Genomic DNA, 27,041 nt, shown 5'->3' with positions numbered 1-27,041 from the left:
TTGCAAACACTTTCATGCCCTCCCGTTGGAGACGCGAAAGTGTGCAAGCTCCAGTAACAGAATGCGGAAGCATCCTTGCTCCTATTCCTGGCTGCTTCTGAAAATAACACAATAAAGAAACAGGTTACTTATGTGGAAAATTGGTGACACAGCTTTTTGCCTGTCGAGCCTCTCTGCTCCACTGCAGACCAGACATTCACAAAGTCTAACACTAATGTGACCCGGCTGCCAACAAATGCCATGCCGTAAACATGTGAGCAAGCAAGCCCTCTTAGCTAAACACCGTTTGCACACGGAGGAGAGCAGGAAACTCAATGCCATCTATAATTATTCCTCCCTGAGCGCCGCTCTCAACTCTTTCTCAAGGCACTGTTGTGTGTGCATATGCACGCATGTGTCTGTGTGTATGTTTACAAGTGCATTAAAGAGTATTGCTGCTCTTTAGACCCTCTGCAGCAGTCAACAAATTACAGAGTGGGAAGCCATCCTGTGGGAATATATTAGAGCAGCTTTATATGTAGTCTGCGCAATAAGGTTAGCTGCTGCTGTCAGAGCGGATTCATAACTGCATGAATGAATTTAAGAGAGGACATGGGTGATTAACCCGGCTGTGGTCTGTTTAAAGCGAGGCAGCTGGATCCAGCAGCCAGCTCGCTTTGACTTGCCCGTTAAATCTGGAGAAAATTCGGCTGTAAACCTGAGAAATGTAGCTGCACAGCACTTTAAATACTAATGAATTCTACGTCAGTGATTTCACAGACAATTGCGGAGAGGTCACTTTTCTTTCTGTCACTGCTCTCTGGCTGTAAATATTAAATGCTACAGAATAGGCCATGTTCTGGTAACCTGTAACACATTTGTTGCATTTTTTAAAATGACTTAAAGACGTGTGAAAAAGAAACAGCGTTGCAAGCTCTCAGTAATTTTCCAAAGACACAAAAAAGAACCACAATGTTAGTCTCCATTATCGTATAAATTATGCGCAGGAGCCTTTATTTTCTTTAATTAAAAACACGCTGAAAAGGGATAGCGCTTTTAGAAAATCACTGTGCATATTGGAAGTGCTGGTTAAATGCGTGTATTAAAAGCCGCGAGCTTCATCTGCGCGCATGTGCAAACTGTAAGCGAGCGCATGGGAAAGCAAACTCTTTCGATTTGTCAGAGAGCCTCATTTTGAGTTTGACATAATTCAATATTCTACACAGAGGTATTTTATCGCTTGCACGAGTTCCCTCTGTTACGTTCACACATACACACAAACGCAGTCGTTACGTAACAGTGGCTGACTTATAAATGTGTGATACAAAAAAGCAAAGATTTGTAATCTTTGAGTCTCTGTGGGCATGTGTGCGTCTAGCAGCGTTCGGGGGGGGGGGGGTAATGCTCTAATCACATTAAACGTTAGCTTTTGCAAGCTTATCTTTCTTTCCTCCCTAAAATGTGCTACCTCTAATCTTTGTTTTCAGACCTGAAACGTTGCAAACTGAAGTTTAGCAGTTTCAAGCAGGATCCTTGAAATTATGCTGAATTTCAAGGATCCTGCCCTCGGTTGTGGGCAAAAGACCTGCAACTGACAAATAAAGGCTATCTCATCTCTCATCAAAGGGTGTGCCAGGCAACAGATTGGTGAACCAGCTTGTTAGGTGCACCAATAGCCAGGCCAACTTTACTTCTTTATCTTTTAATGAATGGGTGACATGCAATGACTTCTCCCCACTAAGGGAGGTGGATAAATTGCGATAAACAAATGTGGCTTTATTAAAAATAAAAACAATATGTGAAACAACAGGAGATGTGGGCGTCTTTTGTGTTTTGCATTAACCAGTGTCAATGAACTTCTTTGCTAGTGATGCGATAAAAACAATAAAAACTGTGGCGTAATCGTGACTGGATATTTAATAGACTAACTGACTGCATTTTAACAAAATGTTTCCCTGGCAAAGCAATGATGATGTGTTTAAGTGAAAAGGTGAAATAATTAGGCTCAGGGACAGAGAAGAAATATGGATTAACATAATTTTTAAGAAATATTTTTAAGAAACAGTGCAACACTCATGCACATTCATACAGACATGACTGTGCAGATGATAAATTTGGATATCAGCATGTTCACTGTAGGAAAAGAGAGCAGAAGGACCTTTACCCAGTTGAAATGTTTATTATTAACTTTGCTATCTTTATAGACCACATATCTACAATTGCTGGTGTGTCATGCTTTGTTTTGACATGGCTTTCCAACAAACACTAGATAGGTATTGTTTCCATGAAACAGAGAGAGGTCAGACGAAAGACAGTGGTGCTAAGGTTAAAGAAAGATAATTTGACAAGAATATACACTTTGAAAATAAATTAAGCCAAGAAGAAGTCATTATCGTTACATGTTTACATCATGCCAACAAGATGCAAACAAACTGGCAGAAAGGGGCCGAGGGAGAATCTTTCAAGCAGTTGCCAGACTGAGAGGAAACCTAATCTTCCTCCAAACTTTTAATGTTAAGAGAAATTGTCGTCTTTGCTCTTGCAACAAGAAAGCTCCAGCAAAGCAGTCTGGCTGGTCAAAATTTATTCCAACACTGCTGATTGTGCCTACAGTAGGGCTGAACGATTATGGAAAATAATCTAATTGCGATTTTTTGCCCCAATATTGCGATTGCGATGCGATATGCGATTATTTTTTAAGGTCTTTGTCTTCTGTATTATTAAACAAAGACAAGCAATACATCATATAGTATGGCCAATACTATATTACATTAATTTTAAACTGTTCTTTCCTGGAAGACAGACCTCTGTTATGATGACATGAGGTGATGCATGAATTGATGACTGACATTTTTATTTAACTTCTTCAATCACAACAGTATATTTGAACATACACAATAGTTTATTTTTAGCTTACAAACATCTGAGCATAAAGTGCTGACAAGGAACCCTGGTGTAAACATTAAAATGAAAGTCAGTACAATGTGCAGATTGCAGAAATATACATAAACAAAATCAGTGGCTTTACCACACTCAGTTTTTCGACATCTGTGAACTACTAGACAGTCATTCAATTAAAAAATAATATTAAATAAATAAAACTAATAAATAAAAAATACACACATCTTACTGATCTCTGCAGTCAGTAACATTACACATAAAGTGCAAACATAATAGCAATTGTATAAACACACACACAAACACGCCTTTAAAGTTTAAAGGCGTGAAATTGGACGGTCTAGTTCTGATTAGCGTCACCGCTGTCTCGGTGGAGTTTAATAAACTCGGCCGTCTGCTTCTTGCTATCTAAAATATAACCAGACACTGGCGTAAATTCTCGACTGTCTCATACTTCTGTTTAATAAGTTTTCTGTTTGACGTTTAGTCAGCTGTGTGAAAACCAAGGAGGAACCCACCCGGGGGATTAATAAAGTTTTATTTTATCTAATCTAATAACTTTAATCTCAGCCAAACCGATTTACTCACGAACAAACAAAACACTGAAAAAAGCCCAACAATAACATTTTTAGGTTGTCTAAGTGACTTATATATTACGTTTAACCCGAGCAGCGAAACTCCGCGGTGATCTGAAAATGATGTGCCGGGAGTTGTGCCGTTCTCGGCCGCATCAGTAACCCTCGAGCTCCCGGCTAGCTGTCGAGCTGGTGGGTAGCAGACGCCTCTGAAAACGTCGAAGCACTTTTGCAAATATGGGATATCTTGATAAACCGAGCAGATATTTGATGTTTACACAACTACTTTCTCGCCTGAAAATATGTTAAAAGTTTATTTTGTGACCCAGAAAGATTAGTATGAGTAATTTTAAAACTTAGTAGCGGCCGCCATTGCTGGAAACTGGAGTTTGGCTGGGCCGCGCTATGAATTCTGGGATATGGTAGTAATTTGGACAGCCTTCGGCGCGTCACTGTGACGTAATCGGTCTACAAATGCGGCCTCAGGAGGATGCAGCCCATGAATTTGGACATGTCCAGAGTATAATCGCAGCCTTTGCGGTTAGAAAATTGCACTTGATCATGTCGCGATATTATCGCAAATGCGATATATCGTTCAGCCCTAGCCTACAGCCATGCTATGATGGCTGCTATGTCAACACTTGTGGTAAACAGGGGCCTTGTTAGTCATCTGTGCTATTTTGTTCTGTTTTTCTGGATATATGTGAGCTCCTCTCTGTGATCATGTAATCAGTGTACAAAATAATAAAAACACCATCTGACTGAAGTCCTTGCAGACTCGAAGCTGGAAGTTAAATGTGGCACATGCACTTAGTTTTGTGGTGCTCCTCTTCTGTGTTCGAACGACAAAAATACTGACCAGGATGCACGCGAGCTACAAAACGCAGTCAAGTTTGTACCTATTTAATACATAGGAGAGTTGGTTCTCTATGGTTCTTGAAGCTTGCTCTGTTTCTTTTCTCACGTTGTATTGACAAAAGTATATGGACATTACACCTACAGGAGCTGCTCGGCCCATATCCATACCAATAGGCGCTCCTGGTGCGCAATTTCTGTCCTGATGTTAATGCCAGAGGAGGTTTGGGGCTCTGCAGTTAGTCAGGAGCGCATCAGTGACTTTTACAGATGCTCAGCGACCTTGTAACTTTATGTGGTCTGCCACTTTGAAGCCGAGTTGTTGTGGCTTCCTCTTTGCAATAACACCACTTACAGCTGATCGAATATCTGAATATCTAGGACAGAAGAAATTTCACAAACTAACATGCTGCAGCAGCTGCATCCTGTTACAGTATCACAGTACCAGGGAGCGCTTTAGAACGACCCATTCTTTCACAAATGTTTGCAAAGGCACGCTGCATGGACAGGTGCTACCTACCTGAATTCACAGTTTAAGATCAGTGTCCTAAACCTTTCGCCCTTTTAGTGTACTCGAAGCTCATGCTTTATGGTTCTTGAAGCTTGCTCTGTTTCTTTTCTCACATTTGTTTAGGTAATTTGCATATTTGTGGTCTTGAATACTGAATGCAGTAAGAACAGAGAAAGAAACCTTGACAGTGTTCAGCCTTGCTTGCATTTCCTGTTTTAAATGGAATTTTCAGACCTCGCTTTATTTTTATTTTTTCCCACTGTAGCACAACCACAGGAAGGAAACAACAGGGCAACAGGTGTTTATTTTTATTTATAAATAAACAGGTGTTTATTTATTTAATGACCCTGACGGTGCTGAGTTTTATTTTGCTGTTATTAGTTAGAATAGAATAATTTTGGTTATTTTTTCCTTTTGTGTCCCGATTGCTCCTTTAGCTACATTTTGCAAGAACACATGTTTAGCACTGCTGCTGTGAAATAAATTCATCTTTTGATGAACAGGGGACTTGTGATTTATCCTCTGTTATTTATCCTTTCAGAGACTCTTATCCTCACAGTTTTTCAAACAGCAACTAGCATTTCCCCTCCCCTGTTATATGTCTCCACAGACCAGTCAAGATGCAGTTTACCTCTGTGTTACATTTGACAGTTTAATGTAGCTGTTCCTCATCTCAGTAGAGGAACTATGGGTCGTAGATTTTGTTAGCTGTGCAGCTGTGCTGTAAAGTCCCGTCAGCCACTCTTCTGATTTCTGATATAGATGCAAAATATATTAAAAATATATTTAAAAAATCATTTGACTTGTTCTTGTTTTGCTTTGTGTCTTCTGTGTTTTTGAAAAATTTAATGTGGGAAAATAAAAAAGAACGGTTCCACAACAGCCCTGGTTTCTCATGTGACCCCCAATCCTGATCTGTACTTTCACCATAACTTCAAGGTGTACCCCAAAGATTATTGTGGACCAATCAGTATCCAACCTTGCTTGTTTCAAAAATAAACTCAGTTTCCGAGTTACGTTGTTGAATGTAATAAAAGAGGTGTTTCCACTGAAAATTATGGTGTCTTGGGTATGAAAAGGGAGCTATCTTGTCATAATCCCACCCATTTTGTTTTCCTCAAGACAATGTGGGAAGGGCTGTACCCAGTGACAAGACCAGCTTATCACAGGACTAGCAGAGGGAGACAGACAACCATTCATACTCACTCGCTTCACTTATGGACAATTTAAAATTACCAGGTAACTTAACCCTGTGCATGTTTTGGACTGTGGGAGTGTGCCCACACAGACACCTGGAGAACATGGAAACTCCCCACAGAAAAAACCCATTTGACTGGATTCAAACCCAGGACCTTCCAGTGCTGCCCTCATCTTTCCATAATTAACATATAGAATCCAAACATATGGACAAGAAATTTCATCATCCTTCACCTCTGAACAACACAATCAAATCTCTTCATCCTTGACTCAAACTGTGTGCCAGATGCACAGAAATACCTGAAATACATTGTGTTAAAAAGAATGAGATTGAAGTGAGGTCTCACAGAGACCTTGACCTTTAACAGTCAAAGTCTAAAGAGTTACTTTATGAATCCAAACACATACATGCACTAAATGTGAAGAATTCCCTTAAGGAAAGCATTTTAGGACATCCGGAGCCATGAACAGCTATGCCATTTTTAAAAAGCATCATATATGTTCTCAAATCTTAACATAAATGAACATGATAACAAGCTGATAATTAAGTGTTTAGAAAATCATACATCTCCCTGCCTCAATATAGGCAGAAGCTTGTTCAGTGACCATAAAACACCGCCCTATTTCCTGTTGGACTCTATTAGGGGACATTAATCATTAAATAGAGTATCTACTGTAAGAGCGATTTTAAAAGCACCACAGACCTTTATCAGATGCCCTTTCTTAGGCTGCTTCCTAACTTCCTGTAGTATAGGCAGCTAATGGCTGCATTACAGTACTAATAGCATTGTAATAGTGTGCTTTCTTTCCTTCGCAGCATCCTCAAACTTTCTACAGCAGTTTGATTGGGCAAAGTAAAGACACCCTCTGCTTAGAGATCATCTGCAAAGGCTAAAAATTCATAAAGGTTATTCCATGATCATTGTATAACACTGAAGGCCTTTCTTCCCTGACTTTAGCGCTGACCTTGTGGTTTGGATTTGCATCTATGGAGCTTCACTACACCTCCAGGTTTTGAATCCAAGGGTAATCCAATCCAAGAGAGATGAAAACTCGCTTTTTCGGCAGCTCCCACTACTACCAGTCACATGTCTGATTACACAGTTGCCCCATCATGCCTCGCATCTCTCTCCAAGCCCTTGTCCCTTTGTAGTGTCATTCAAAAAGACCCATCCTTTGACATGACGACGTCCTCATCATAGCCAGAATCTGCTCTGCTCCTCTTTCTTTTTTTTCTCTGTCCCTCTCCTTCCTGTCACAAGCAAGATCAGCCGTTTCCTGTGCTGTACCTGACAGCCTTTAATCCATCAGCTGCTTCTCTTCTCTCCAGAAACAGGCAGGGCCTTCTTTTCATGCTGTCATCATACTCCTCCCAGCCTTCTCTGAAAACCTGCTTTGCTCGACACACACACACACACACACACACACACACACACACACACACACACACACACACACACACACACGGCTACATTCCTCTCTCTCTTATAGGCACCAGCTACATTCCTCTCTCTCTTATAAGCACCAGGTAGGTGCCTTTGTTCACACATTCCTTCTATGCTTTCTCTGTGTGTTCGGAGCTGTCACACAAAGGTTTACTTCTTGCGGCTTTCTCCTGCGTCCCGTGTGACTGTTAAGGACTTCACACTTTAAAAATGGCTGTTCAACACACCAGGAACAAATGAATTAGCATGACAAATGTGCACAACGCTATAACCGAAAGGCAGTGAGTTACCTGCAGATAGCCCACACTCTAACAGGCTACTGTATGCTGAATGTGAAGCAGAGAGGTCAAAGAGATCTTTATCCAACAATGATATAAGAGTCAGAAAATGTTATGGTGATGGTGTAAGAGCTGACAGACAGGACCATGCACCTGATTTATCAGCCAGGGTTCAAAATTTCCCTGTTTATAGTTTACTTTTGGTAAAAAGATTCAAAGAAAACAGCTTCATAACCAGCTGTATCAACTGATTATAAAGACAACATGGTTTCTACTGTAGTGAGGCTGAGGGTACAGGATGGCTGTTATATGCAGGTCAAAGGTCACTTCATGCTCTTTCCACAATGAAATACACCATGTTGATTTTTTTAAAAACAATAATAAAAGTGTTTTAATTAAAAGTGCGCAACACACCTCGGGGTTAAAAAATTGCGTGGAAAAATTTTACGCATTTAATAAACAGAAGAACGGAGGAGACTGTGAAGGGCGGTACGCAGAAACATTAATGAGAGAAAAACGATGACTGTTTCACAGAAATATCCGAACAGTATTTTCAGTGTCACTTCCCAGTGTCTGTGAGCATCTGTAACAGTTTAGGGCTCTGTAACAGCCCTATCCTCACCCTTCATCCAGGGGAGGCTCCACTGTCATCATCTCAACAGGGAAAACAAAACTCCACTAAATACTTTTAGAAAGAAATGTAGGAAAAAAAGACAAAAAACACAAACAAGTTGTCAACTGGAAGAAATTTTAAAGCTACAAGAGAGAAAAAGAGGTTTGCAGAGTCCTGTATCCCACAACATTACCAATATGCAGGTCCGATGCAGTGATGACAATGACAAGTCAGAAGCCACAGCATACATAGGAACCCCTGACACTTATAGTACTGAGGAAATGAGACAGTGTCACAGCAAAGACAGAGAGGCCCAAAGCAGGATCAACAAAGGTGAAATAGAGGCAGTAAGAAGAGGAAGCATGATGGTGAACAATGAGATAAAAAGGACTTTCATGTATCCACCACTAAAGCATATGCACACACATGAACATACAAACATTTGTGTGCGCATTCAAAATGACTGCTGTGGGAGCTGGCGACGCTCCGGTTTTAAAAATGTGGGCAGAGATGTCAAATTACTCTTGTACGCTTCAATCGATTCTTCTCTGATCCACCTGTGAACCTCTCGACTATCCATTTCTCACTTTGTGGGTAAATTTGAGGCAAAGTGTGACAGAAAAAAAAGAGATTACAAGGTACAATGTTTGATAAAGTGATAAAAAAATATATATCACTGGTTGCGCAAAGCTGTGATGAAATTATGCTTTGCGTGGCTGAGAAAGAAGTTGAAAATGATGCGTCCGGAACTGATAAAGAGTTCACCAAGACATTTGTTTGCCCACGTGTACGACTCGCTCCCGCGTGTTGGGTTAATACACATCACCTATTTCTGAAGTGCTTCTGCATGAAAGCAAAAAGAAACTGAGAGCTATTTATAACTTTCCTCCGGAAAAAGGCTATACGGTAGGTGCAATGCATGCTTCATCACGAAACCTCAGAAACCTCTCTTCATAAATCTTGCTCTTATTGGGTTTTTTTAAATACTGTCTCTGTTACTCTCCTTGTATAAAGGATTGCATTTCTAGGAAATCTATATCTATAAAAACATGCATCTTTTTTCTCTCCTACATGAACTGCATTCAATTTGCACAACTTATTTCTTTCTTGAAATGTGGGCTTTTGGAACAACTAACCACCTCTAACTTCAGTCTTATCTTACCCAAAGAAACCACAACCTTAACCCTCTTAACAGGTATACGCACAGTTTCCTATCCTCTGAATGTCAAGTGAATTCCTCTAAAAGTTACAGTGTACTGCCTTATTGTCTTTTTCTTGGAAACCGTTGCTGAAGAGGCTCAAAAAAAAAAAGCAACAACAACAACAAAAACTATCAACTTGTTCACCAATTAATGCTGACAGAAAAAAAAATTTCAAGGTTAGTGTTTGTAATAAACACCATGAACAGAAGTATAAAGATTTTAAGGTACAGAATTACAAAAAACAAAACAGCAGTAATAATAATAATATAATAAATGGCTTAGTGAGCAAGAAACTAACTTATCTAGCCTCTATTAACTGTAAATTTTATTGGAAATTGAGATTTCTGTCTTTTTTTATTCCACAGCAGGTTGCAGTGTTATAGCATCACACTCAGTTCACATTGAAATGCACAGAATTCAAGACAAGCAACACATTGCTGCAGAAGTGATGACGCAATATCACAACTACACAGTCACATTCAACTACAGCGCAGCCCACCTAGACCCTTATTTGTTTGTTTGTCAGTGCAGCTATGTCACGTCGTAACTGACGGTAACTGACGACTAAGCTAACGACTCTTGTTTACATCGCAGTCAAAAAATAAAAGGTTGAAGCTAAAACTTTAAGAGCAGTCTCAGATATGAGCTGTGTGTGGGTTACTATTTGCCTTTTGTGCTCTACTGTAACCTAAACTGGTGTAGGTAATGAGTAAATGGTCACAATGCAAGTACATTAGGAAACACTGACACCATAGCACGAAAAACAGCACGGAAAACACTGGGTGTTGTCTCCTTGTTTTGGCTCCCACTAAGGTTTTTCAGGGTTTTGTTATCAGTCAACAACTCTCAAGGTGTGCTTAAAGAACAAAACCAACATTTGTGTGTGTGTGTTTCCTTTTTTTTTTTTTGCATTCAGTGTAACTGAAAGCTACAGGTGTTGAAACTGCCTGGAACAACAGACTCTAGGGACATGTATGACTTACATTATCTTTTACATGTATACTATAATGTGTGTGTATACATGGTTGTCTTGTTTTGAATCAGCACTGGATTCTGTTTGGATTTTTTCCTTTCTTTCACTCTAATTTTCTACACATGCAGGCGTGTCGCTTCTAGAGTGTGAAAATTTGGAGGATTAAGTGAACAAAATAAAAGGAAATGGCCATCAACAGATTTATTGGCATTCCTCCTTGCAAAAATCTTTTTGGCGGTATTTGCAGGCAGCAGATTAATGCAAATCAGTCTTGTCTTGAAATTAAAAGTGCATGTTTATGAAGTAAAGGCTTAGCGGGAGTGTTAAAGACCAACTGATATAACATGTGAGGGGGGGACAACAGAGTCGAGAGTAGAAACGGCCCAGAGACAGCAGTTATATCCACGACACTGCATTTTCTTTTCTCCTTCAGAAACAAGCACTGCCCTGTAGTCACGACTCACGTGATGCCGAGTGTGTGTAGAGGAGAAACTGTGTGTCTGTGTGGATGTGTCTGTGTGTATGTCTGTGTATGTGTGTGGGTCTGTGTGTTGGAGGGGAAGAGAGGGAGGCACACACAGAGACATAGCTGGCAAGCTAAAATGCCCTCTGTGCAGGAATTCACCAGATGGTACTGGACAGAAACCAGGGCTATGACACACACACACACACACACACACACACACACACACACACACACACACACACACACACACAGTACATTATCTGAGCCTATTTGAGAATGAGAATTAAAGAAAGTTATTAAATTCTGACACAAGATTATGCAGTAAGAAACCAAAGAATTATTAAAATGAGCCTAAAGCAAAATTTAACTTGAGGTCATCCGGCTGTTTGCAATTAAAAACAGACTATTAGGCAATCACAATATTAACAATGCAACTAGCACTAAGCCTCATAAAGCGAGACAACAGACAGAGGAGTGCAAGATTAGGCACATTAGAGATTTCACCATACCATACAATCCTGTATAACATAATGCAATCTAATGAAATGGCCTTACAACAAATCAATGGCTCTGCGATGAATGTTATCTCCATGATGCTCATTTGCTGTTTGGGGAAATATCTACATTTATGTCTTGTTTCATTTCTTGAGAAGGGCCGTGGTGTTGTTGTGTTAAATAACACTGCATCGGATGTTACAATAGCTCACCGGGTTGAGAAGGGGGGCCCAGAGGCCATAAGGCTATTGCAGAGGCGTCTCTTCCCCGGCTCTGTCTCCCAGCTTTCCTCGCCACTCTCAAATGCCCTGTCATAATAAAGACTAAAAGTCCCCCCCCTTCCCGCCCATTAACATGATGCATTTACTTGCATCACCCACACAATAGCCTAAACGTTCCAAACTTCCAAAAACCTCAACAGAAATCTCCTACAACTTCAATTAAGTGATAATAAAAAATGTATTAGTTATCTGATCAAAACAAACATAAATTTAGCACGTCTTTGTGTCTGCAGAATATAAGACATGCACCGGCAGTTTTCATCATTGTTTATTTATTTTTTCATTGTTCTGGTTAAGGCTTTTAGCCTCCGATTATGCTCGTTTGTACACAACAGGAAAAAGGAAGCCTCTGTGGGGAGACAGTGGAGGCAAGCAGTTACACAAGCAACAACAGGAAGGCACAGGATAGCGACAGAGGGGGGAGGGGATTCATGAGGTTTCATATTGTTCCAATACGATACAGACGCCCGAGTGAGGTTAAGGGATGTTGTGCTGCTTCTGTAATGTAAGCAGAATTGAGATGATGGCACACACGTGTCACAATAAAGGAATCTGCGTCACACATAACCACCTGAGATGACAGAAGTGGCTGAAGATGCAGAAGTTTGGTTAACCATTTCAGAACGAAGCACAGCACGCTTTCACAAACAAGGGTGCTTTTTATACAATGTTGTGACCTTTAGATTAAAAATTAAACAGGATTACTGTGCCTCTCAGCCTTAATGGTTCGTCTGAGCTTTAAACTCCACTGTACCAACATCAGCTGACTGAGGAATCTGTGCTAAATGAAAGCCAGCTAAACTTAGCTGAAATGTGCCAGCTTTATATATACAGACACACACAAGCATCTGAGCTTCCAAATGCCACTAGCCTCAAACACTAATTTAGGGCCCACTGACTGGTTCTGTAACTGTATATCTGGCACACGGGAGCCACTTCACAGAGATGTGTAATTAGCCTAAATCATGGTTGATATCTGATGTCTTCTATGTAAGTCAAAGTTCTGCCATTTCCCCCCGACATAAACGGTTGTTCCTTATTACCAGAAACTGAGAAAAACAGTTCAAAAGCCTTCAGTCACGTCAGTTCAAGGTCTAATGCTTCATTGCTGCTAGCTAGTTTAGATAAGAACACACACAGACACACAAGTGTGCACACACAAAAGCCCTGCCAGGATCATTAGAGATCTTCATCGAGCGCTCCATAGCATCTAACATGCAATGACAAATTTGTGCAAGACACCATGAAGGCCAAACATACCCTCTCTCTATTCCCCATATCAACCAGCATGCATGCACACAAACACACACGCACTCTCCCTTTTTAACTCTATGACCTCTGCCTCTTGATTCCTCATTGCCCATTTCCACCACCTGTGTCTATGTGAATATATTAAAACCAGAAAGACAGGAGAAAGACTCTGATTATGTTACTCTTTAATTTGACATCATTACAACCCAAAACGAGCCAAAAACACACCCTGCCAATTTTCTGTTACATCCTGTTCGGCATAAGCTTGACATTACTTCAGTATTAAGAACACATCCCGTACACAAACACACAGGAGTTTCTTAGTAGGCTCGGTGCGAGGACTCACACAGCAAACTGAAGTTGCACGGAGGGGATTTTCAGCGGCTGAGGCAAAAAAAAAAAAAGCCGGAATGCTGGTGTGACCGTTCTCAAAGTGGCAAAACGGAAATAAAGTTGGATTTGATTCTGGCCAAATATTTTCTTCTAGCTACAGCCGCTCAATTTTTTCTTTCCTGTGTTTATAATCACACAAATATCATGTTCTGAAACTCTTCTGAGCTTAGGATTTTCAAATAACATAACAAAGTGACTGTTTAATAAATGAATCAATTATCAAACAATCACAGCAGCAGAAACGCTTACAGAAACAATTATCAGCTGTTGCCTCTTCTAGCTATGATACAATTAAGACAAGTCAAAGCATGGCATGGTGCTCATCATCTGATGATTGCAGACAATAAACATGATATCATCTCCTTTTCAGAGAAAGCCATTACCTTATCATTAACTGTGCTATATGTAACTATCTAACCCTGTTCTCTACCTACCAGCAGACTGACCATGTCACTGTTGTGCCAGATCTCGGTGTTTTTCAGAAGCTGGTGATGGGATGGGTCTGCTCTACAGGGGATACCCTACAACCTGGAGGACCACTCTAACCAGCACCTCTACGACACCGTGAACTAGGTGACTGCCAAACAGCCACTACAGCTGCAGTAAAAGATGATGATGCTGAAGTCCACATCTAAACTCACAGCTAATCATGAGACCTAAATCTGTTGGGTGAATCGTGACTCATATCTTGGATCTTGGTCATACCACATAAAATCATCTTCATCCTCATAATCATGATGTGGCTAAACTGCCCTCCCCAAGCTGCTTCTGAATGACACTAGGCTGGGTTGATTTAAAAAAAAAGAACAAGAAGCTGTGTCAGACTTTTTACATTTTGAAAACACAGAGAGGAAAATCTATGACTGACAACCACAACGGAGTACAAGTCTAGTTTCAAAGACATGTGTTTGATGACCTGAGGTCAGCGGATCCTTTTGGAACATCCAGTCAATGAGGCTTAACCTTTGGATGACTGCTCCATGGCTCACACCTCCCCTGTTTGGGGCCCAAAGAGTTTCAACGCTGACCCTCTAATTCTCTCGGTACGTGCTGTCTGTCTGAGTGCTCTGGCACAGGGTGTCTGAATATCAGGACAGATTTAAGCACTGATGTAGAAACGGCAGCCTGTCCAGAAATGTATGAGAAAGAGGGCTATTTGATTCATGCCCGGTTCTATTCAATTCAATTTATTGTCATCACACAAAGCCGAGCCAGTGCAATGAAATTTGCAGCATCAATCAGGGCAGCACAACGACACGACAAGTGCACAGATTGAGACCTTCGCTGGCTCAAATAGAAGGAAGATCAATACAATGTTCTCCATAGAATTACCATACGATAACATGCATGCGAGTATAGGGTAAGATAAACAGCAGATTAACGAGTTTATTAGTAACCTGTTATTACTGATAAAGTGGCAGAGCATGGCAGTCTCTGATCCAGTCATTGTGTTGTTCCATAACATGAACAGCGCAGACACACACATATACATAGAGCCTGTCCTGGCACAGCGAAGCTTTAATATAAATGTCCCCTCAGCTGGAAATTGTTTCCAGCGTAGCTGAAAGACCGCTTTTATTGAGCTAGTTAAACACCCCCACCCCATCCCCCTTTTCTCCTACACACAACCAGCACACACGCTCCTTTTTTATACTCGACATAATACTTCTAAAGAAACACAAGGTATTTTTCTGCATTTGTAAGCCTTTTTTTAGATTTACTTAAATTATACACCGAAAAAACAACAGTGTCACAGTTTTAAGTAAAGTCCTCATCGTGTAATGTCGTTTGAATGACATTAAATATAAAGCATGACATTATAAGAGGACCCAAAAGTCTGCAAATGTAGTTAATGCCTGGTGTAAACCTGAAATAAATGCATTACTCATTTAGAATGAACATGTTTGTGCAGAATTTTCATCAGCGGGGGGGGGGGGGATGGAAAAATACAAAAGCGTCCAGTTTGCATTAATGATTCACATTAGTTCACATTGCCGGTTGGGGAAAAAAATGACAATGAGCAGCATATTTAATGACGCTATCATACCCCCTTTGCACAAGTGCCTCGGGTGGTTGAGAAAACGATATAAATGAACAAAAGGTTTTCACTCGGTCTCCTTTTGGAAAACAAGACTTTCTATGTAAAGGACATTATAATGAGCTTTTGTTAGACTGCTCATCTTCCTTTTCACGTCTAACTCTGTGGCCCTTTCTCAACTCGTGTTTCTCTTCCTCTTTTCATCTTCTTAATTCAGCCGGCTGAAGCATGAATTTAATTCCTTTAGTATTAGGTGGCAGCTCAGCTTCTCCTTATCTCTCTTTTACAGTTAAGCTGCTGTTTTCTTAGACGTTAACTTAAAATACATTGTGGTCCTGTCTTTGATTATATTTCTGGGTTTATGGCGATTTAAAACAGATGAAGAACAGTGTTGGGATTGTGCATTTGGGTGTTTTTCTGCCAGAGATATATTTGCGCCATCATGGGATGGGCCTTTAGCTACGTCAAGTTGGGAGATTTACAATTTACAGGAAACATAATTGAATGTATTGGTGACATTTGCGTGATTATAGACTCACAGTGTCTTTTTGTATGGCTAGCCAGTGACATAAGGCGTTAAATGATACAGTGCCAGCAGCACAGGAACAGCATCATTACATGCAAACAGCGGCTTTTTGAAGCCAGTCCAGTTTGTCCTGGGATCTGGAGCAAAGGTGAGCTGGTGTGGGTGTTACTCCACCGGCAACACCAACAGCAAATACGTCACATTTAACAGCAAGAAGAGGTTGTGCGTTCGCTGCTTCCTTCATGCAAATATGCACATGCTCACATTTGTCAAAAAATAAACATGCACATCGACATTAAAAGCAGCTGCAAGCGCACGGGGATTCATTTGTTGAGTGTGCGAGCGCTTGTGTACGACTTACATTCATACCCCCTTATTTAAGTCATGCTTGGACTGAACCATTTGGCACAAAAGCCTAAGAGTGTCCTCGGGTTACTTTTGTCCTGAGGTGTTTTGTGTCCAGCATCTACTACTAAGAACATTTCTGTTTTGGAAGAGCTCAATGCCAAGAAATCACAGTTGTCACATCACTATTATTGCTCCAAGGACACAAACATTTACAACTACAACCTGAATTTTAAACAGTTTTGTATTTTCAACTGAGTGTAGTTATAGCCGTTTAAATTCACTTTAGCTTTTGTCATTTAAAAATGTTCTGTTTTAGTTTCAGTGTTAGTTAGTAACTGCATGCAACAGCTGCCTGTCTACTATTAAGACTATTAAGAGGATCAGAATCAGACGAGTAGACCAGTTTCATCTTGAATTACCAGCCCCCACTCGCCCCCAAAATGATGAAGCAGTTCAACGCATTCCTCAGCCTGTGCAAAGCCATACCTGCCAACACCAACTGCTGAAAAGGGGAGGGTTTTCTAACGTAATACGTGCTTATCCCAACACAAGCACAATCTGTCTTTTTCCTTGTAATTCCTTGGGGTGACTTAAACAACTATTCCCTCTTTTAATAAAATCTGTGACAATCCTGAAATTCAAAAATAGGAAAAAAAAACTTTAACTTTATTATAAGGATCCAAACGAGGAAGTAACACTTTATTTATACTCCACAGTATTTGATTGTGGAGTTAATGTTTAAAAGCACCTGTAACAGCACAGAGGCTGAAGGGAAACCTAAATTCTGCAGAAAACAAATTGATTATCATTATTGATGTTTACTGTTTTTGCTTTGGGGAACTTAAATATCAATGAGATTGCTTTTTTATAAGTGGAGTTTTTTTATTCCTCCACAGCTGCTCCATATGTTACTCATTCTTCAACCATAATGTTTTACTTTGGTTTGGAGCAGCCAAGAAAAAAGAAACAAAAAAAGCAGGTTAATCATCAACTGTATATAAAAGATGGCCCCCAGCTTCCAGGTCAGAAAAGTCTGCATTCTTTCCAAAGGCCAGTCCTTTTTTATGTTCAGTTTGTCAATTATTTTCCCACAGGGAGAATAACAGTTTATAAAGGATGGCATGGAAAAGGATGGGTGGGCAATGTCCAACAACTGCAGGTCCTCTAGGTGTCACTTGAGGCTGGCTCCAAAAGACACCCAATCCCCAAAATGAATAACTTAACAGCATTAGAAAGCATGGTTATGGCCTGGTCCAAAAACAGTTTGAACCTTTATGGACAGTCTATGGACAAGTCAACTCCCTGGATAAATTCAGGGCATGGCTAAATTGTTTTGACAGGTATCCCAATAATGGCACCGGATTAGTGTCTGCTAGGCTTCATCCACATCCTTCCAGTAACTAAACTGGACCTGTTCACTCTGTGTGTGTGCTGTTGGAGCATTTTTAAAGTATTATCCGTCTAATTTTCTTCCTTGTTTTCTACTACAGACCAGCCTATACGTTTGTGCTTTAATTTTGGTGACTGATATTCAGTATTTATTAGTCTGTCCCTTACCACTAATTAGCTGATATGTGCATATCTGCACTGGACAGTTACAGTTTATCAATGCAGCTTGCTAACCAAAGCTTGTCACCTTTATCACTCCACCCATAAGACAACGTCCGGCGTCAACCCCCCCCCCAAAAAAAAAACAAAAAAGAACAAGGCGTCCCCCAAAGCACTAAAGGTTAGATTTCAAAATGCAGAGTTAGAAGTCAGTGATCATGTTATCGATGCTACATCCATCTTTTATACTGCATACTGCATGCAAGTCCATCAGTGCATCATTTACGTACAGTCTATGGTTGAGCTGAATGTAAACACGGTGTTCACTTACAGCACTACACTAACTCTCCAAGCACGATACCATACATGTATAGAAGAAAACTTGCAGCTTCTTAAAAGGTTATGTTCATGAGGTTCTAAAAATTCCTATTTTTTACATTAACAAGGACAACACTGCTTAATAGAACAACACGTCAAAGGAAACAGACAAGCTGGGAGAAAGAGATCAGGGAGAACTAACAAGTACGTAGCACTACATATTTGCAGCACATTCACAGGATGCACATGCCCAGACACAGGCCACAATGAAGAACATGCAGACAAACGTAAGCAAAAAACAGTTACATAACCAATCGATAGATGACAGCTTCTCAGTTGGACTTCCTGTTGGTGTTGTTGACATGCATCAATGCAATAAAATTACCTCTATACAGAGGACTGCTGGGGATATACATTGACAAGAGCTTTTCTAATATCATTAACTGTAAATACAGCTTTGAAGAGCAATACAGTCCATTTTGCAGCGACAAAGCATCCCCTCACAAATTAACTATAAATACAGCCACACAGTCCACAAACAGATCATAAAAAACTTGACAACTCTTTTTCTTTTCCAATCCCATCAATCAAAATATCGGCTAAATGTATTTGGTTCATTTATGTTTGTTAAAATATTTATATATATATTTTAGCTGCTGTATCTATTCGAATCTCCTGACTGGCTTGAAATTAATAGGAATCAGGCACACAGCTCCTGCACCTTCAGAACTACCATTAGAACTTTCCATGGCTCTGCGAGGCCTGCATGTGACGATGCCAGAGTCAATATGTCAACTGCTGCACGGGGGCAAGATGACGTAATCCTGATCTGTGACTCAAGACCGGCAGTACATGGCATTGGTAGCACACACATATCCAACGACATGCTTTCTCCAACTGGCGCTGTCAGGCTTCAGTCATGTTCTCGCTCCCTCTGAAAGTGTCAATCAAAGCCTTGTTAGCATCTCCAGCCTGAAGCTGACAACGCCTGCGGATCTGTCACTGTGGCATACGTCCTGAGCTAAGCTCTAGCTGGAATCAGAACATCAGAACCGGTAGTGTTGTTTTCTGCAGCAAGGATTCCCCACCCATTGTTTCTTTCATTCCTCATCTGCCACCAACACACAGTGGCCTCTGACCCTGACCTTTGACTTCTTTTGTGTGTGTGCGTGCGTGTGTGTGTGTGTGTACCCAAACAAGTCACTGCGCTGTTTTCGAAACCACACACAGAGTAGATTTATCCAGTCCTAATACCACTAAACAAATCTGATATACAGCATTTCTTTTGCTTTAAATATAGTCACAGTGGCGCAATCAAAACAACTGGATCGACAATAAGGATTTAGCCATGAATCAATTAATCAAGTCATCATAAGTCAATAGACAGAACAAAGAAAAAAATTAACAATAAGTGGAAAAAAAAGTCTGTTTTAAGTTGAGATTTGCTCAATGACATCCACACACTGCTGTACCAACTTCAATGTCTCCATCAAACCACATCAGCAGCATTTCCAGGCAAAAGACAGAAGACTTCATTGACTTAATAACAGTAATTATTGACTAGGAGCTCACACTGATGTTGTTGTTTTTTTTGTTTGTTTGTTTCAATGATTAAGTTGTAATGAAGCTAGGTCCTCCACGCCAAAACGAGCCAGTTTGGGTGGTTTGGCATTTAATAAGAATGCCTCCCGGGTGGGCGGCTTCCTCAGAATGCTTTCTGGGAACGCCCAGCTGGGAGGAAGCCCAGGGGAAGACTCAGGAGGAACCGGAAAATGCTGCTTAGCCTACTGCCACCTCAGTCCAACTCCCGAGAGTTAGAACTGTACTGTACCACATGGTTTGTTTTGAGTCAGAGCTGCGATCACCTCCTCCAACACAAATTAACATGTTCTCGCCAGTCCACAAATGACGGGGTGTCTGAATACTACACTCGTTGTGTGTGAGTGAGTATGTGTGATCACAGTCTTTATTTCTTCATATCATCTCATAGCAGGATCGCATGTGTTCCTGTAGTAGTAACCTCGTCCAACCGGGAAGAAGGACCAAACAGTTAAATTCATTTAAAATTTGCAGGAGCAGTTGATACAAAACTGTGTCGATCAAACAGCTAATTCCTAAATGACTGCTTATTTGATAAAATAGCTGGAAAATGTCCGCAAGTTCTTAAGGACCAAGTGGATGATTTCAAAAAGCTGCATTTTTGCTTTAAAATAGCAGCTAGCTAAATGGCTAATTCGCTGACTTGTGGAAGCACCCTTTACTGACCCAGTCACCAAAACTCCTCTGTATCACTGACAAAAATCTGAGATGTGTCGATATGATTAAGAGGTCTGCAAACAGGTTAAACCAAAACTTGCTGTTGTTAATGGTTTAAAACAAGCATTAGCATACAAATGCTGCTGTTTCATGGTCTGTTACAAGTCTATGTAAGCTGAAGCTCCCCGTCTTGCCTGTTAAGCTGGGACATATCGAAAGCAGCGATGTCTGAAATTCACTCTGCTCTGTGGGCCTTTCACTCTCATCTGTGGTGTATTCATTCAGCTGGGCTTATCTGAAAAAGGGCGCTGCTATCTTCTCCTCTTCCCGCTACTCTCTCCGTCTCTCGTCTCGTCTTGTTGCCACAACACATACCTGCAGTGCACAAAGACCTATCCTTCTACATACTTTCACGCAGACACACACCCAGACTCAGATTCAAGCGTCTCACTGTTGCCATGGGGACTATTTCAACCCTGTCAGCACTTCTAAGATCTGCCCGGAGAGAGGCAATTTGCCCCTCTTCCCATGCTTCGCAGTCTTTCTATCTACCCATCCTCCCCTCCTCCTGCTCCTCCTCCTCTTCTTCTTCTTCTTCTCCCATTCGAAGATGGGAAAAAAATCCCATCCTCCATTCTCGAGAGGCATGACTATTGCTTCTCCTATTCTTTCTGTCAGATTCATTCACCCTCAGTGTTTGGCACCAGCAATCTCCTCTCCTCCTACTCTCACTCCCACTCTATACAGCCTTTATGAGGCTGTGTGTATACACTTGCTTCTTCCTCAGGCTGAGTGAACATTGAGGTGGGGGGCTTGGGGAGAATGTGCATCTGCTGCTGATTTCAGCCACACAGGATCAGCTAAGTGCTGAGAGCTGAGATTTTCCCCCCAAATTTCCGTGGGGAACCCAAGGGGCCAGTTTGATGTATCGACTGAGCCACACCACAAAAGGGAAGATTAGAAAACCTGAAGTGTCTTACTCATGTGGCGAATCTGACCTTTATGTTTCTTCTTCAGGCATTTTAATAGCGTAAGCCTGGAGCAGGCATAAAAAAAAATGATTTAAAAAAGGGGGAAAGGATTACTACTTTGGAGAAGTGAAAAGAATATTATTACTCTACCTCTTAAGAAATGAACTTTATGGCCGGCACTGCCGATAAATGATGTAATAATAATGTGATACTTCCCCAACGGGGGAAATTCTCAGAGAACAAATCAGGCAGAGCCATAAACCAGCTGGCAGGGATTCACTGAGTTGCTTGAAGACAATTTAGCAGGAGGCTTGTGGCTCAAAACCAAAGTTCACTGGCTGAACGATGCTCTTGTGCTACCATAAAAAAATTAAAATAATAATATCCACACCCACAGCCAAGGTGACATAATATTTTAGTATTCAGCTTCCAGTACTTCACAGGTCAAAAGATGAAAGATCCGGCTCATAATTATGTCTGTAATCTGTGAGAATATCTCGCCATTAGCTACACTTTGAGATGCTCTAACACACATATACACAGTGGACGTCTCATTTACTTCCTCAGAGCATTATCCAAATATCCCGACAACATTATGGACCTGCAGCTAAGGGGATCAGCTGAACTTGGACAGGCCGGAGCAGGGCCACAGCTGGGATAGCTGATCTCCCGGAGGGGCCATATTACACGGTTTATCCTTTCTATACATAGACCTGTAAGTATTCTTAGTGCCACCACACGCTGGCAGCAAAGATAACAGCCATAAAACTGTCATGCCCACGGGAAGGGAAGCATTACGTCAAAGACCCAAACCCAGCTAAATGCACTTTGTGATGCTTTTAATTTTTGACAGTGGGGAGACAGGAAGCTGACGTAAATCCTTATGAGGAGAGCTCATAATACACATGACAGCCAGTAAGCTAGTGTAAAACAAGTTAAGATGTCATAGTGACTGAAAGAGTTGCCTGCTGATGACCACTTTTTACTGCCTTTGTTTTAAGGTCTACATCAGTAGGTGTGACATGTCGCTGTATGACGCTGATTTTATAAACTCCAGGGTGCTTTCAGGCTTTCTGCGATGGCTCCAATCTGATAAAGGCATGAGGAACAGATCTGAGCGGGAAGTATCATCAAACTGGGAAATGCAGAGTAATCGCAATACGATAAATCACAGCAACATAATTAAAAGTATGTGTTCCCACAGGATCGTGCTGCTGGTTATTGCAGTTTCTGCTCATGTTTTACAAATGTTTGTGCATGCACTGCCTTCTTTTTCATGCGTTTGTGTGTGTTTTAAAATGTACTGATCTTTTTAAACTTCATCTAACGTTTTCCAGGATGCCATTGTCTTCCACGGCTCCCTCTGCAGCGTGAAGATGAATTTCTAAACTCTTGTAACTTTCTTGAGTAATGCATAACAACGAGACGGCCTACGTGAAGGAGATTAGGAATCTGGAGAACTGGTGCCAGAGGAACAACCTCCTTCTAAACGTCAGTAAGACAAAGGAGCTGATAGTGGACTTCAGCACTAAGCAGGAGAGGAACTACCAGACCCCCGTCATCAACGAGTGCCCAGTGGAGAGAGTGGACAGCTTCAAATACCTCGGAGTTCACATCACGCAGGACCTGTCATGGTCCTGTCACATCAACACCGTGGTGAAAAAGGCCCGTCAGCGTCTCTACCACCTCAGACGCTTGAGAGACTTCCAACTGCCCTCCAAGGTGCTCAGGAACTTTTACTCGTGCACCATAGAGAGCATCCTGGCGGGAAACATCTTAACCTGGTTCGGGAACAGCACCATGCAGGACAGACGAGCTCTACAGAGGGTTGTGCGATCAGCTGAGCGCACCATCCGCTCCGAGCTCCCTGACCTGCACTCAATCTACAGCAGGCGGTGCTGGACTAAGGCCAGGAAGATGGTGAAGGACCTCAGCCATCCCAACAACAGACTGTTCTCTCTGTTGAGGTCAGGAAAGCGATTCCGCTCCCTGAAGACCAACACAGAGAGACTGAGGAGGAGCTTCTTCCCGCAGGCGATACGGTCTCTCAATCACACCACCACACAGTACTGACCCACACATATGGTTCTTACACACACACTGGACTTTCTGGACATTGTTTTTGCACAACACTGGTCACTATATTCTTCATTTCCAGTTAATACTTGTACAGCTGCTGTTATTGTGTATATATTTATTTATATTTAGATTTCTTCATACATTCTTATATAGTTCTATATTGTGTATTGTGTATTTTGTTGTACAGTTATTTTATTTTCAACTTTAATTTATATATTTTATCTTATTCTTCCCAGTTAAATTTACCCTTCATTCTAATTTGTGTTGTACAGTTATTTCATTTTTAACCTTAATTTATATTTTATTCCTTCCTAGTTAAATTTACCCTTTTTAATTTTTCATATTTATTTCCTATCTTATTCATAGCCTTTCCTTTTTTTGTTTTCTTTAGGTCGCGAGCAGTTGTCCAAGCATTTCACTACATATCGTACTGTGTATGACTGTGTACGTGACAAATAAAATTTGAATTTGATTTGATTTGATGTGCAATTAACTCAACTTTTCTTTAGCCTCAGGATTTACGAAAGGGTGCCGACCAGAGCTCAAGTGGAGCAAATGATCAGTCCAGCAGTTTGCAATCTAAATATGTTCAATTCAGGTCTGAGGTTCTGATTTCTTCCAAAAGCTGGACCCAGGTAATGTTAAGCTTTGTGTCATGATCAAAACTGCCTGTTAACCTCCACAATCAACTTCTTTCTTCACATTTCCTAACTTTTTAAGTTCTCTCTGGATGCAACTGCCTCACCACAGCAAGATAATATGATGCATAAAAATGAAGGTACACTTGATGATGGATTGTAAATGGAGTATAAAGCTTCCAGAGCTTGCTAAAGGAGCTTCACACTTAGTCAATGGCAGCCTAAAACTTTTTACAACATGTACTTTTAAACAGTCAGCATGAAGAAAAGAAAAAAGTTAAACTTCCACATTTTATTTCCAGAGAACCTCTGGAGACCCAAATTTGATCAGCCATAAAGGGTCACACATACAGCTGAATTAATAAAAGCAGAAGTAGCGGTCGTGGGCAGGACACACTCAGACGCGTCTGCTTTCAAGTCCAAAGCCTGAGGAAATGAATGGGTGTGAATGTTAAAACAGCGGAGGAGCTGACAGGCATTTCTCTTACCATGTCCGCTGGGGTGCTGCCCGTCATCGTGAAGCTTCTCCCGGTACTCGGAGGTGTTCAAACGCACATACACACACTCACAATCTCCCTCGCAGGGCAGATGCCAATATTCCTTCTCTTTTTTTTCTTCCTTTTTCTCGCACTTGTAAAAAAGCTCCCCGCAGCTCTGACAAACGCGTCCTTGTGGTGTTTTAAAAGCAGGAATTTATTTTTTATTTTTTATTCCCGGCGACTCGCTCTTTCTATCTCTGTCTGTCTTTCTTTTTTTTTTCCCACAGTCACAACACTGAGGTAGCCGAGACGTGTGAAAATGCCTCTTCCTCTCTATTGCACAATCATTTCGTTAATGTCTCTCCCTCACAAATCACTGATTTGGGGAAATATACTTAAGATTAGAGGGGCAAACTGTCGACCCGAGGGCCTCCTTTGACCCTCAAACATCAACAATATCCCGATTCAGAAAAAACAGAGGTGCCTGCGACATGCGAAAAAACCAATACTGCTGGCACATCCGGACGCGGACCTTGTTCTCTCGGGGTGGAAAAAGAACAAAAAAACATCCGCAAGGTTAACGTCTGCCGTCCTCCGATAAACTCGGACACGTCCGCCGGTCGGCGTGAAAAGGCGAAACGGTGATATGAGCCGGTCCTGCTCTTTAAAACGCGGGTATGACCGCTGTTAGCGTTTCAGACTGCACTGCTGCACCTTTAGGACCCGTTCAGCTGTCATTCCGCTGCCTCGAGTCAGAGTAAAGCTAGCCAACGATTCAGAACTTCCGGTGTGGGTTTTCAAAATAAAAGAATGTAACCGCTTAAAGGCTTTTTGTGTGAAAGTTTTTCTTTGAAAAAATTGGGGAAAAAAATAATGTACAAATCATGACATTAGTCTAGCATGCTGGGGTTTCTATCTGTCTATCTATCTATTTATCTAGCTATCATTTCATTTTTTTTTCATATCATAGAACTTCCCACTTAAATTATGATTCTCAAACATTATGTGGTTGTCTCCTCCCACTAAAGTAAGTAATAATATTAATAAATATAAAACACATTAATTCATGAACAATAATAAAAAAATAAATAAAAGTATCTTATCTATCCATCACTACTAATCCTATTTTCTATTATTATAGTATATTATACTATTGTTTTAGTTGTTCACTGGTAATTTGTCTGATTACTCAGGAAAACTACTCATGTAAGCTGCACAGCTATTTTATTGAAGAACATCTATACAACAGCCTATTAAACATTCATCAAATATTTCATTATCCTTAATGAGCTGTGACAGTGCACCGTGACCTGAAAATCCCAAATGAAAAATTATCTTACTTGTAGGGCACAAGTGGCCTCATGTTATCATTCGTAGTTATTCTATTCATCTGATTTCTTTGACCAGTCTATTGCTGGGCCAACGCAAAGACACAGTCACACTCACCTGTGGCCAATTTACCTGACCCATGCATGTCTTTGGACTGTGGGAAAAAACAGTTTTCCACATGCATGTGCAACCTCCTCACGGACTGGTGGATTTGAACCCAGACCTTATTATTATTATTATTACTATTATTACTATTATTATTATTATTATTATTATTATTATTATTATTATTATTATTATTGCTCTATTACCTATCTATAAGTAATAGACAGAGCAATAATAATGGAAGAGTGGGCTGCTACAGGGTTAACATTTTGGTTGAACTAATTGGCACTAAAAAATATATATATTATGAAAACCACAAATTCTTCAGAAATTTTCAACCAATATCTCAGGGTTCATTTTTGTTTTATTTTGAAGTAAGAATTAGCTTATATCCGGATGTCGGCGCCGTTTTTTTTTTTTATTTAACATGGCGTCAGTAGCTAGATTTGGAGGGTAGATCAGGAAAGGGAGTGTTGAACATATTTAATAAAAGTAGTGGGACCGTGGATTGGAAGACAGCGCAGTGCAGTTTGGTGGAAGAATAACCAATCACACTTCCACAGCAGCAAGAAGGGCAGAGAACACACAGGAGGGACAAAGGTGGAAATCTAATAGGGCATATCCAATCTTGCACAGATTGCTGTAATCTTATTCTTCTTTTGTCTTTATTTACAAAATCTCAGTTAATAAAGCCTTTCTTAATCATTTGTCACTAAATGAAATTAATATATCGTGTTGATTGATACCCTTCTTTGCAAGTGCCCCCTCTGGAAAGGTTAAAGGTAGGGGATTCAAAGTTGTACAGTTGCACTTGCAGACAGGACTGTGTGACATCACTTCCATTAGTGAGCTGTGACTTAGACGATGAGACAAGGCAACAAGGATCCTCCTGTAATCCTCCTTAATCAATAAATCAGACATTCAGTACACAGGGAAGAGTAAAGAGCAGCAATAAAACAGTACTGTATATTTTACATTTAACATCGTTAGTACT

The 27,041-nt window shown here is 40.8% G+C and overlaps 1 protein-coding gene across 1 annotated transcript in view; it reads right to left on the bottom strand.

Annotated features, from left to right (window-relative positions):
• The window catches only part of ubl3a (ubiquitin-like 3a), a 37,163-nt gene extending 11,799 nt beyond the window's left edge, over nucleotides 1-25,364 (bottom strand). The window contains exon 1 of the mRNA XM_085420807.1: nucleotides 24,623-25,364. Within this exon, the coding sequence (XP_085276933.1) occupies nucleotides 24,623-24,649 (27 nt within the window). The 5' untranslated portion in view covers nucleotides 24,650-25,364. The remainder of the gene's footprint in view (nucleotides 1-24,622) is intronic.
• Between the last annotated feature and the right edge of the window lie 1,677 nt (nucleotides 25,365-27,041).

This window comes from Rhamphochromis longiceps, linkage group LG10 (assembly GCF_057381845.1).
Source record: "Rhamphochromis longiceps isolate RC_006_pf linkage group LG10, R_longiceps_female_GT1.1, whole genome shotgun sequence".
Lineage (NCBI taxonomy): Eukaryota > Metazoa > Chordata > Actinopteri > Cichliformes > Cichlidae > Rhamphochromis > Rhamphochromis longiceps.
This window is presented reverse-complemented; position numbering and strand designations above follow the sequence as displayed.